This window comes from Pongo pygmaeus, chromosome 10 (genome assembly GCF_028885625.2).
Source record: "Pongo pygmaeus isolate AG05252 chromosome 10, NHGRI_mPonPyg2-v2.0_pri, whole genome shotgun sequence".
In the NCBI taxonomy this organism is placed as follows: Eukaryota; Metazoa; Chordata; class Mammalia; order Primates; family Hominidae; genus Pongo; species Pongo pygmaeus.
Window position 1 is genome coordinate 80475740 of NC_072383.2, and position 14438 is coordinate 80490177.

Sequence of the window (14438 nt, forward strand, 5' to 3'; positions counted from 1 at the left end):
ACTGGCAAACCAAATCCAGCAGCACATCAAAAAGCTTATCCACGAACATCAAGTGGGCTTCATCCCTGGGATGCAAGGCTGGTTCAACATATGCAAATCAATAAACGTAATCCAGCATATAAACAGAACCAAAGACAAAAACCACATGATTATCTCAATAGATGCAGAAAAGGCCTTTGACAAAATTCAACAGCCCTTCATGCTAAAAACTCTCAATAAATTAGGTATTGATGGGACGTATCTAAAAATAATGAGCTATTTATGACAGACCCACAGCCAATATCATACTGAATGGGCAAAAACTGGAAGCATTCCCTTTGAAAACTGGCACAAGACAGGGATGCCCTCTCTCACCACTCCTATTCAACATAGTGTTCGAAGTTCTGGCCAGGGCAATCAGGCAGGAGAAAGAAATAAAGGGCATTCAATTAGGAAAAGAGGAAGTCAAATTGTCCCTGTTTGCAGATGACATGATTGTATATTTAGAAAACCCCATCGTCTCAGCCCAAAATTTCCTTAAGCTGATAAGCAACTTCAGCAAAGTCTCAGGATACAAACTCAATATGCAAAAATCACAAGCATTCTTATACACCAATAACAGACAAACAGAGAGCCAAATCATGAGTGAACTCCCATTCACAATTCCTTCAAAAAGAGTAAAATACCTAGGAATCCAACTTACAAGGGATGTGAAGGACCTCTTCAAGGAGAACTACAAACCACTGCTCAACAAAATAAAAGAGGATACAAACAAATGGAAGAACATTCCATGCTCATGGGTAGGAAGAATCAATATCGTGAAAATGGCCATACTGCCCAAGGTAATTTATAGATTCAATGCCATCCCCATCAAGCTACCGATGACTTTCTTCACAGAATTGGAAAAAACTACTTTATATGGAACCGAAAAAGAGCCCGCATTGCCAAGTCAATCCTAAGCCAAAAGAATAAATCTGGAAGCATCACGCTACCTGACTTCAAACTATACTACAAGGCTACAGTAACCAAAACAGCATGGTACTGGTACCAAAACAGAGATATAGACCACTGGAGCAGAACAGAGCCCTCAGAAATAATACCACACATCTACAACTATCTGATCTTTGACAAACCTGACAAAAACAACAAATGGGGAAAGCATTCCCTGTTTAATAAATGGTGCTGGGAAAACTGGCTAGCCATATGTAGCAAGCTGAACTGGATCCCTTCCTTACACCTTATACAAAAATTAATTCAAGATGGATTAAAGACTTAAATGTTAGACCTAAAACCATAAAAACCCTAGAAGAAAACCTAGGCATTACCATTCAGGACATAGGCATGGGCAAGGACTTCATGTCTAAAACACCAAAAGCAATGGCAACAAAAGCCAAAATTGACAAATGGGATCTAATTAAACGAAAGAGCTTCTGCACAGCAAAAGAAACTACCATCAGAGTGAACAGGCAACCTACAGAATGGGAGAAAATTTTTGCAACCTACTCATCTGACAAAGGGCTAATATCCAGAATCTACAAAAAACTCAAACAAATTTACAAGAAAAAAATAACCCCATCAAAAAGTGGGTGAAGGATATGAACAGACACTTCTCAAAAGGCATTTATGCAGCCAACAGACACATGACAAAATGCTCATCATCACTGGCTATCAGATAAATGCAAATCAAAACCACAATGAGATATCATGTCACACCAGTTACAATGGTGATCATTAAAAAGTCAGGAAACAACAGGTGCTGGAGAGGATGTGGAGAAATAGGAACACTTTTACACTGTTGGTGGGACTGTAAACTAGTTCAGCCATTGTGGAAGACAGTGTGGCGATTCCTCGGGGATCTAGAACTAGAAATACCATTTGACCCAGCCATCCCATTACTGGGTATATACCCAAAGGAATATAAATCATACTGCTATAAAGACACATGCACACGTATGTTTATTGCAGCACGACTCACAATAGCAAAGACTTGGAACCAACCCAGATGTCCAACAGTGATAAACTGGATTAAGAAAATGTGGCACATATACACCATGGAATACTATGCAGCCATAAAAAATGATGAATTCGTTTCCTTTGTAGGGATGTGGATGAAGCTGGAAACCATCATTCTCAGCAAACTATCACAAGGACGAAAAACCAAACACCGCATGTTCTTACTCATAGGTGGGAATTGAACAATGAGAACACTTGGACACAGGAAGGGGAACATCACACCCCGGGGCCTGTTGTGGGATGGGGGAAGGGGGGAGGGATAGCATTAGGAGATATACCTAATGTAAATGACGAGTTAATGGGGGTGCAGCACGCCAACATGGCACATGTATACATATGTAACTAACCTGCACGTTGTGCACATGTACTTTAGAGCTTAAAGTATAATACAAAACTATATATATATGTATAACGGATATTGATAATGCAAAACTAGATCTCACAGAAGAGTATAGGATTCCAGATATAACTTAGGAATGGTAATGGGTTGATAAATATCTCCCAGAAAGTCATGTTCATGAAGAACTTCAGAATATGACCTTATCTGAAAACTGGGTCTTTGCAAATTTAATTAGTTAAGATGGAGTCATCATACTGGATTGGGTGGCCCTAAATCCAATGATTGATATCCTAGGAGAGCGCACACAGAGAGACACAGAGAGAAAACTGCCATGTGAAGACAGGTAGAAAATGACAAGGGTTACTAGTAATCACCAGAAACTGGTAATGGAAGAAACAATGAAGTATTCTTCCCTAGAGCCTTCAGAGGGTCTGTGGCCTAGCCAACAGCTTGATTTTGGACTCCTGGCATCCAGATTTGTGAGAGAATTAATTTCTGTTGTCTTAAGCCATCCAGTTTGTGGTTATTTTGTTACTGCAGCCTGAGAAAACTAATACAAGAATTATCGTTGTGTATTGCGGTATAGATAAGATATCCTAGAGAAAGAGTATAGTTAGGGGAAGAGTATAGGTAGTGCAAAGGTTACAAATTGGCTTTCACTGACAGAGGTCCTCACAGACTAATTTTGGGCAATTTGGGCAATTTTATTATGCCCACCTTGTGCTTTAAAAAGCAGTAGGACCCAGCAGATGTGATACTTGGTTATCATACAAATAGGTTTATATCTATTACATCTTACCTACCACTTTATACATGTGTTTAACCACTGCAGGCATTTGAGTTTTTGAGCCTTTGTTCAAAGAAAGTATTAAAGGGATGTGGGGAGTGGCAAGAGAAAACCATGGGAACATTTCATAGGCAGATAGAATGTGATGAGTCAGCAAGGGAGTATAAAGAGAATTAAGGCCACAAATAAGAAAGAATGGTATTATGGAAGCCAGATGAAGAGATTGTTTAATGAATGAGGTGTCAAGAGTTTCCGGAAATCTACAGTATTTTTTAACCCATTGTGTTTGTTCTCATAGATTACACTGTTGAGGGAAACAAGAGCTGCTGCTGACATGGTTAATGTGTGTGTTTTAGAAAAATAATATTGCTCTTAGTATAAAGGATGGGCAAGAAGACAAAACAAAGCGACAAAAGATTTAATGAGTAGGTATTGCATTACCAAGTTAGTAGCTAATGAAGACTGAATATGAAAAAGAAGTATAATTAAGAAGATGTATGTATAAGAATTTAGAATAATGGAAAATTGTTCTAAAGTTCAAGCTTGTTTAATTAGGTGGATAATGATATTAACACAAGAAGGAATAACTAGTACAGTCTCTAAAATTAAGAGATTATTGTTTCTAAAGCTTGCAAGAAATACTAAGAAATAGGATAGAAAAGAAGAGACTTCATCTATTCCAAAATTATGGAAGTGAGGCTAGGGGAAAGCAATTTGATTCACTGATAAAGGATGATTAATGCTTAATTTGATTAGATTTGAATATGGGTATATGAACGCAAAGAGAAGACTGATACATAAAAGTAGAAATGGTGAACTCTTAACTTTGATTCAGGTCATATGAGGGAGCTTCAGTCCTCACTGCAGACAGAATGAAACTAATGAAACAGATTCTGAAGATAATATTGAGGATCTACATAAAAGGCTTTGTTTGACTTTGAGGGTTTGCTGCCTCCTTTTCAGTTGTTTGCACTTAACTCCATTAGATAAAGAGCAAAGGTGTGAGGCCACTGTGATCTCAACCGCAAAGGAAACTGTTAGGCAGATTCAGAAAACTTCAAGATGGTTATGTAACCACGTGGTGTCCAGAGGAGTGATGTGTTTTCATATAGCTTTGAGCGAAGGCTGGCAGTTCCTGTAAACTGCAGTTGTATCTTAAAGTTCCTAGGTGTTCTGGATAGGAATTCAGGGAGCCAGGTGCATCAAGGAAGACTGCCCTTCTGTCCTTCATACGTTGTTAAATATTTAAGAGGGAACTCTCTTACACACAGGTTGAGTACCCTCTGTCAGCCTTCGTTGTGGTGGTAAATAGTAGCTTTATGAGTTCTAAGGGAGACCATAACCCTCCTTCAGCCTCATAATCTTCATCAGCACAAGTCAGGAAACATATCTGAAGTAAGACCATCTTTTATTATGCTCCACTTCTCCAATCACAGCCCCATGGGCTCCAGGTGTGATGGCTCCCTTGTTGGCTTCCATCTGTATCACCTGGAAACAAGAGGGATCCCAGGAATCCTGTGTCTCTCTGCCCAGATCTTCCCTTTATCACCAGAAATCAACTGGGAAGCCCAGAACTCTGTTCCCATGCAAAAATTTTCACCCCATCTTCCCTCTACCACAACACTTACAGCTTCTCCACTTTGTCTCCAGAACTCTGAGAACTAATCCCATCATGCCTTTTATCCCTGTTCATATTAGCTACCACCAGAGCCTGAGGACTCACAGCTCATTTCTTATTCCTAGGACCCTAATCAAAGGTATCTCCATAAGCCCTTGGTTTTGACTAAGTATCCCATTTTCTGGAATTCAGTCAGTCATTATCAAAATTGCCTATATATACTGCCTCTTCTCTGAAAGTTTCTTTGTTTTCCTACCTAATCAAAACCTAGCTCTTGTAATGAAGCACACTGTCCATACTCCTCAAGCAGTGGATTTCTCTCCCACATTCCTTGTATGGAATAAGCCTCCATACTTCTCATTGCTAATTGTAGACTGTGTGTGTTATCTAATGTTGTGTAAGAAGTCACCCCAAAACTCAAATGGCTTATAGCCACAACAATTATTTAGTATCTCTCATAGTTTCTGTGGGTCATGAATTTGGGAGTATACTTGGCTATGGGTTTCTTGTATTAGATTTTTCCTTCTAATAATATACCCTTTCCAGTGTAGTGTATTTTTCATATATGCTGTACCCCTTTCAATCTAATGTTAAGTATTATTTTTTCTAGTCCAAGTTTTCTTTAGATTATCATTGAGGAAAGACCTCTGTGCCTGTTTTCAGGAAAGTACACGAGCTTTTTTCCTGGCAGCCTAAGGTAAATTGCAGAGCAGTGATGGTCCACTAATTATACCTTTCATTACAAATCAATTTTTTTGGATTCTTTTCATAATTCTGCACTACATTGACTTTCATCTCTTTTTCTTCCAGTGTTACAAATTTGTTTGTTTGTAGGTATTTGGTTAGTATATTAGAAGAGGTTAAAAAATTGTAGTCAATTATTTTAAGCTGTAATATATTCTCTATTTTGTTTTGGGGAGTAACTATATCCTACTGGAAGCTCAGTTTTTAAATTTTTGTTTCATATTTCATTAAATCTTCCTCTCATCCTTATGGCATGCTTCATTAGACTTAAATCTCTGCTCAAATAGCACACCCTCAGAAAAAGACTTCTGTGTTAATTAGAACAGAGATGTTTTATGGGTATTCCTGAGATATTGTTTCCCTTGTTCCCTGGGTTTTGCCTGTGACCACAATCATCATCTGTTTATTCTAGTGTGATATACAGATTTTGCTATATTCCAAGAGTGCTGAGCTATAAAAAGTTTGGCAAACATTAAGATGAAGATTTAAATGTAAAATAGATTTAGGACCAAAGTAACAGTGACTTAAACAAGACACAGGGACATTTATATTTCAATCCAGAGGTCAACAAGTAGAACTGCTCTAGAAGCTCTGTACCAAAAAGTCTTATAGGAACTGAAGGTTCTTCTATTTTTTTGTTCTACTCTCTACTGCTCTTGTTTGCATGGTCTTAGTTTGCTTGGTACCATGAACACATTCCAGACAGAAAAGAAATTAAGTAAGCAGGTAGGGGTAGAAAGTGTGGGTGAAAAAACATACCCCCCCATCCCTTTTAAGTACATGACCTGGAATTTGTGCATATAATTTCTGCCCACATTCAATTGGCCACAACCTAGTCATGTAGCTATCCTAGTAGTTGCATGGAAATCTGAAAATTGCAGCCTCTAGTCTCAGCAGTTGAGTTCTCTGTTACTACTAGGAATAAGGAGAGAATGGATGGGTAAAGGGAGGAGTAGCTGTTTTATTGGTTAGTAATAAACCAGTTTGAATAAAATAGCACACCCCCGTCTCTCTAGCCCTTTACTTTTTACAGCAAGATCTGTATTTCTCTTTTTATTTGTTAGGAAAAAAATAAAATACTTATTGTAACCCTTTCATTTAGTAATAATCATGTCTCACTTAAATCATAAAAGCTTCAGTAAAACCCAAACCAGTCTTTGAAGTCATCTTGGAAATAGAAGTAGCCCAGAGTCCCTAGGACTTGGATAGTCTGCAAGGGCTCTATGAGTCCTATGCAATTGTAAGTGAAATTGTTTGTTAAGGTACATTTATATAGCATGAGTGTTTAAGAGCATGAGTTCTGGATTCAGATTGCCTGAGTTTAAATTCCAGCTCTGCCTTGTGCTTGATTTGTAAGTAAGGCAATTGACTTAACTTGTCTGTCTGTGCTCAGTTTCCCTATCTGGAACATGAGAATAATAGTATACCTACTTCACGGAATTGTTCTAGGAACTGAAGCTAGTTAATACATTTAAAGGACTTACAATAGTGTCTCAATGTTAAGTGCTGTGTAAATACTAGCATTTTTATTGATACATAATATTTGTACATGTTTACAGGATATATGTGATATTTTGATAAATGCACAGAATGTGTAATGATCAAGCCAGGGTATTCAGGGTATCCATCACTTCAAGCATTTATCATTTCTGTGTATTGGGAACATTTCAAATCTCTTCTAGCTGTTTTTAAATATACAATATATTGTTGTTAACTATAGCCACCTTACTGTGCAATCGAATATTAAAACTTATTTCTGCAATCCAATTGTATGTTTGTACCAATTAATCTACCTCTCTTCATCTACCTCTCCCTACAGCACATATACCCCTCCCAGCCTCAGATAACTGTCATTCTACTCCCTATCTCCATGAGATAATATATTTAGCTCTCACATATGAGTGAGAATGTGTGATATTTGCCTTTCTGTGCCTGGCTTATCTCACTTACCACAGTGACTTCCATTTCTACCCATATTGCTGCAAATGTAGGGTTTTATTTTTTTTTTGACCAAATAATACTCTATTGTGTATATATATACCACATTTTCCTTATCTATATCTATTCATCTGTTGATGGATACTTAGGATGATTTCATATCTTTGCTACTGTGAATAGTGCTGCAATAAACATGAGGTTGTAGATATCCTTTTGAGATAATTGATTATTTTCCTTTGGATAAATATCCAGTAATGGGATTTCTGGATTGTATGTATGGTAGTTCTGTTTTTGTTTTTTTGAGAAACCTCCATGCTGTTTTTCATATGGCTACATGATTTGCGCTTCCCTGATGATTAGTGATGTTCAGCATTTTTTCATACACCTGTTGGCCATTTGTATGCCAACTTTTCAGAAATGTCTGTTCAGATCCTTTGGCTGCATTTTAATTGGATTAGTTGTTTTGCTGTTGAGTTGTTTATTTGTATTATTATTTATATTCCTAGGGAGGATGGTCCATATCTTCCATCTGATTATCAGTAGGGTCTGTTATAAATTTTTATTTAATACCTGAACATCTGGATAGGCTATGATTGTAACATCTTTCATAGGCTATGATTGTAAAATTTAAACTTGTTCTTTTTTAATCAAAAGTCATCTGATCCCTCATGGTACAGAAGTTTATTTAGGGGAATCTATCCCAATTGCATTTTCTTGCAAAGCACCTTTTTGTTTTTATTTTATTTTACTTTTAATAATATAATATAAATTAATATTTATGTTTATCTCAACTTTTTTTTTAATTGTCACTGGGTTTGTTTTAAATAAAATTTTCTAGATCTTAATTTAAAATAGAAATTGCTTTCTTTTTCTTTTCAAAAACCCTGTGGAACTAATAGTTCTACATAAGAAATGTTAACATCACCAAGTTGCATGTGTAACTCTATAAGCTGAGTAGTAGATATGTGATTAAGTAACGAACATTGATTTTTGTTTTTGTTGTAAAACATAGGTGCAATTGAGCTGAATTGGGTCAATTGAAAATATTACAGTCTGTTAGCATAATGAAGAAATAAGAGCCTGTACAGCTGTTCTTTTTCTGAAAGTGGAAGATAGTGGCTAAAAGAAAAAATCTGATGCTTCAACATTGTTAGGAATGAATTTATATTGTTCTATAATAAATTGCCAAATGTCATATTTAATAAATCATTTTTAAAAAGTCAGGTCAACAATAAATTTTCAATATCTCATTACTTATCTCCTATAGTTATATTGAATATCAAGAGTATTTGCATTTTAAATTGCTAAATCTTACAGAAATTGTTTTGTCAAATTGGTTGGTACCAGACTTGGAATTTAAACACAAAGCAGCTGTGTTGAGCAAATACCATTTTCATAACATTTGTATGCTTTCAATTAACAAACTGGAATGAACTGTTAAACATCACCATTTCCATGTTTAACTACTGTTTTTACTTTCTCAATGACTGATTTGCTTTCTTGGTAGATTATTTATTTTAACTGAAAAAGAAAGAATTTTATTTAAATAATCCGTATTTTTCCCCCATCTGCAGAACATACTCAGGAAAAGTGGGGATTTCCAATGTGCCACTATTTAAAGGAAGAGAGATGGTGCTGTGGTCGTAATGCCAGAATGTCAGCATGTTTGGTATGGTTATATTTTTTCCTGGAGTAACAGCTTTATCCAGATGTTGTAGAATTTATTATTTTTGGATAGTATCATGCATTCAATGCCAAATTTTGCAGAACATCCTCATTAATGCTTTTGTGCATTGGAAATTATAAGAAAAAAATGACTTGCCCTTTAAATAATATCCACTCTACATGAAGTGTAATGATAAAATTATATATAAGTATTTTAATTATTATATAAAATATAATGTAAAGTGTTCAATACTTTATCCAACGCTGTGTGGTTTGTGTTTCTTTATAGCAGATCGTTTGGTTTCCTAAATTTTTATAGAATCAGAAAAATATTAAGCTAATTGAGATATGAAGTAACTATCTAATTAAATAAAACATTTATTGTGCTTCATTTGACTAGTGCCCTCAGACCTAGAACACTGTAGCCCATAATGTTCTCTATTCATGGCACTATGTCAGTTTACAAAGAAATGAGTTAAATAATGTAAGTGATTTTTGTGTTATCAGAAAACTAAAATACTGCAGCTATGTAGAATTAATAAATTTGGAGATCTAAAGTACAATGTAAGGACTATAGTTAATATTGTATTATATACTGGAAATCTTCTGAGAGTGGATTTTAGGTGCTCTTACTGCACACACACACAAATGGTAATTATGTAAGATGGTGGCTATGTTATTAATAAATTGCTTACCTATTATAATCATTTCACTAGATATAGATGCTGCTCAGCTTATGATGGGGTTATGTCCCAATAAACCCTTCATACGTTGAAACTACAGACAAAAATGCACTTAATACACCTAACTTACCAAATATCATAGCTTAACTTAGCCTACTTTAAACGTGGTCAGAACACTTAAACATTAACCTACAGTTGGGCAAAATCATCTAACACAAAGCCTGTTTTATAATAAAGTGCTGAATATCTCATGCAATTTATTGAAAACTGTATGGAAAGTGAAAAATATAATGGTTGTATGAGTATTCAAATTATAGTATCTACTGAATGCATATCACTTTTGCACTATTGCAAAGTTGAAAGTTGGGAACTGTCTATATATATATAAACATCATGTTGTACACTTTAAATTTATGCAATAAAATATTTAACAAAGTAAAATAAAATAAAATACAGTTGATTAAATAATATGTTTAATGTCCAACTGCAAGATAAACTAATTCTTTTAGGACCCATTATTTCTATGCCTGTTACATAGCAATATAAGAAATAGTGTGCCAGTGTTCTAAGTTATATACTAGAATTATCTTAGAAATGTATTTATGCTAACATAATAATTTCCTTTGGTAGCCCCACTTAAACTACTTTTCTGGAAATTTGTCTTGTTCTCTCATTCTCTAGTAAATGGTACTTGTTCAAGTTCTTGTTAGAATGACAGGTTCTTCTTGGGATAACTTGAACATCAAAATGCTCATAGCCAGTGTTATATACCCTTGACGCAAGAAATTGAAATAGTCTTTATGAAGTGAATCTAGCCTCAGAGAAAAGACCTCAAGATATTGGTATCAGGGATTTCACAACGTAACAAGATAGATCTATCTCTCTGTGGTGAGACCCACAACTAATAGTCCTCACTCATAAGCAAAATACTTTTAATCAGATTTATGTTATCCTCATTTTAATTATTAACAGAAAGCCAAGAGTCAATACATATCTAAGGGAAGTTTAACCAAAAAAAAAAAAAGAGATTAGATTTAAAAAAAGAAAAAGCAACTGGGAAGAAATGTAGACTATCTAAAAGAAAAGAACTATGTAATATCCCTTAGAAAGACAAAAGATTATATTGTATCCATAAAAAAGAATTATTTCTATTAAAATAAACATTCAGAGAACCAAAACGAATACTTTGGAAAATAAATTCTGTAAATGTAGAATTAGCAGACCATGCTGGCCTTAACTTGCCCTGATCAATGTCAGCTGCCCATGGAATGCCCTTCTCCTTAGCTCCATCCCAACCCATGTCCACCTTGTCTTATTTTTTTGATTCCAAAGTAATGTTGGAAAATCTAAGGAACAATTCTTTTAATATATCTTATTTTATTGCCTTTTGCTCCATAACTGACATTTTTGAAAAATATTCAAAGCTTAAGTGGTCTTCTTTAAAAAAAAAAAAAAGATACTTTGCTGGGTTTTCTGGGGAATGCTTTCAGATAAACAGTTAAGGATACTAACCAGACACAAAATATTAATTAAATTAGAGCAATAGCATTAGCATACGTTAAGCCTGATAAAACTTCTAAATTATTCCAGACTAGTATGAAATGAATGCTTGGTATGTTTTCTTCGTCCTCTTTGTCATTGTTCAAGAACAGTGTTAATGTTTGCAAAACACTTTTTAACCACCTACCTGATTATCTTTTATTATGTAATCACAATTTATTATTTCTATTTCTAAATTAAGCTCATCGGCAACACATACCAAAAGCAGTCTTGGGGTATATGATATTTTTATGGACACCAAATCGCCTCTTTTTAAATAGTCTATTTTTTTTAATTCCGTTTGGCCTTTAGGAAAATTTATAAGAAAAATCTAATCTGAAATTAGCACAAGGAGTACCATAAATGAAAACTCATTGTTATCTTCAAGGATAAATCTGTTCTGGACCTGTTGCTGTTTAACATAATATGAAAATTATATAATAGCTGTCTCCTGTATTCATAACATTCTACTTGGCTGTAGATGTTCAGTGAAAGTATCCTTCAAGTAAATGGGAATATTACATTTTTTTTCTTCAAACCATTTCTGTGAAGCCAGTTTTCATGCAACGAACTCTTTTTCCCACTAACTCCACATGGTGTGAGCGCATGATAAACCAGGATTCAAATAACAAGTTTTTAGTTCTTGCTCAGTTCTTTGCTAACTAGCTATGCAATTTAAGGAAAGTTACTTATCTTGACAGTGATCTTGTGTATCTACAAAAATTGCTCTTATACTTATAAAACGATATTGTAAATTATCTTTTCATTTTAAAAGTGTGTGATTTAGCTATATGTAAACAGTTTCATTTATGAAAATATAAAAACCTGAAGCAAATATGGGTATTTTAAATTTGAGTAGCAAGTATATGCACATCTCTTATACATTTATTACTTTTCTGTGTTTGAAATGTTTCCTAATTTAAACTTTTTAAATAAAATTTAGCTAAAAATTATATATATTTGGAAATATATCTAAAAACTCAAAGTTTCAAAAGACTATTCTATATTTAAATTATGACAAATCTTTCATATATTTTGAATTATGAGTATTTATTATAAATGTTAGGAAATATTTTGTAAAAAATGTTTTGGATTTTAAATAAATATAAATGTAAAAACCAGTATATATAAAATTGTAAAAATATGTGTTACTTTCTCTTCTACCTGGCACTTGATCATATGTGAACTTGATTTGAATTTGTAGATCACACAGACCAAAAATACATATAGTTTTCCAAAATAAGTTTTTAATTATAATCTGGATTTTTTTTGTTCACTAAAAGATGAAATCATGTTTATTAAAATTATGAGAAAATATGTTCAAATATAGAAATATATCTATGTCTGTATATGTGCATAATAATAGTGTTGGATTTATTTGATTGTTTTAGCTACACTAAAAATGAACCAAGACTATGTCATTTCATTTCTTTCCTGTTTTCTAATTCCTTCTGAAATTCAAGGACTGTGTATAATTAGAATTGACATTCAAGGATATGTGTTTGTGTATATGACACACATCCATTATAAATTAGCTCTAAATTACACAAGCATACTAGTTAACATTCTTTAATGATATTAACACTGTTAAGTGCATAAACTTACATATTATCACATAATTAATCTTTCTAAATGTCAGTTTTACAAACTCTTATACAGTGTGTTTATAAATCTTACAAGATAAGACTCAATATATCAGCAATCTGTCTTGTTTTTTTCCCTTTAAGGCATTGGAGCGGGTTGCAGCTGGCCAAGGGGTAAGTAAGAGTGTTAACTGATGAACAGGACAGTTTTTCTCTCAAGTACTCTTCATACTTGACCTGCTGATGAACTTAAAACCTAATGGAATTTAATAAATATCTTGTCCCAGATGCATATTCAAATCTGTGCATTTTCTGTAAGTTTACTTTAAAAGCAAAATGAACTTTTCAGAACTTTTGAGCTTTTAGGAAAATTTCTGCATTATGCTCTTATACTACTCATTTCTTTGTATTGTACTAAACAGTCTCTAAATATTTCTGAAGAATGCTGTTGTTGACAATTAGGTTTTTATGTGCTTAGTTCAAGCAAAGATAACCTATATTATTCAGTACATCATTTTAACTATAGTCCAAAACACATACTTCAGTTGATTGTTTGATAAATTTTTTCTTTACTGACTTGATTACCCATTAGTTGCAGTAGCCAAATGGGTTTGCACTTAGACATAGAAGTTAAATATAATCCCCCAAATATCCATGTAATTGTCTTATCCTTTACCTTGTATTCAGGAAACATTAAGATTTTTTTAAGAGTTTTTGGACCCTTTCATAAAATTTTTAAATTTAACCTAAAGTTTAGAAATCTTTCTTTTGCTTTTGTTCAAGGAACATTAATGTGTCAATTTGAATTGTTAAAAATAATAATTTAAAAAATAATTTTAATAACAAGTATCATTTACTGAGTGATTACTCTGGGCCAGGAACATTGTGAAGCATTTTGTATGTAATTATCTTTTTAATATATTCACTGTGCCTATCTTAAAATTGATAAAATCTGATTCTTTTGAAGTCATTAGCGTTAGAGCATATCATTTGAGTTTGGGGACTTTAAGTGTGTGGGACTTCAGTTAAAAACTGCTGGTTTGCATCATGTCTTTATCACTTACTAATGACCCTGGACACATGTCATAATTTCTCTGTAGCTTAATTTCTTTATCTGTAAAATAGGGAGAGTAATAATAATACCTTCCTATAGGGTTGTTAGGATGAAGTGAATGAAAAATGTACAATGCTTAAAACAATGTCTAACACATAGTAAGTGCTCAATAAATGTCAACTGTTGTTGCTGTTATAGATAATTAATAATTATGATCATGAAAATAATAGCTAAATTTGACGCAGAGCTTACCAAAGTACTATTTAAAGATCTTCTTGTCAACTGAGATAATAAATACATAGTACTATATAGTATGTACTCTTATTATCCCATGATACACATGAAGAGACTGTAACAAAGACTGAGACTTGAATCTCTGAGTCTGCAGTTCAAGCTCTTAACTACTATACTACATATCAACTTAATGGTTTTCTAGAGGTCTGGGGAAAAAAAAGAGAGCTTTTATCATAATACTCCAATGCATTCGTGTGGTGT

At 33.8% G+C, this 14438-nt stretch overlaps 1 protein-coding gene across 7 annotated transcripts in view; it reads left to right on the top strand.

Moving 5' to 3' along the window:
• The window catches only part of METTL25 (methyltransferase like 25), a 124649-nt gene that overhangs the window by 67485 nt on the left and 42726 nt on the right, over nt 1-14438 (top strand). For all 7 annotated transcript variants that reach the window (XR_010122647.1, XM_063646527.1, XM_054443479.2 and 4 more), the window contains 2 exons: nt 8994-9088; nt 13034-13063. Coding sequence is in view for 6 of the 7 variants with exons in the window: in XM_063646527.1 (XP_063502597.1) it covers nt 8994-9088; nt 13034-13063 (125 nt within the window). In the remaining variant the exon portion in view is untranslated. The remainder of the gene's footprint in view (nt 1-8993; nt 9089-13033; nt 13064-14438) is intronic.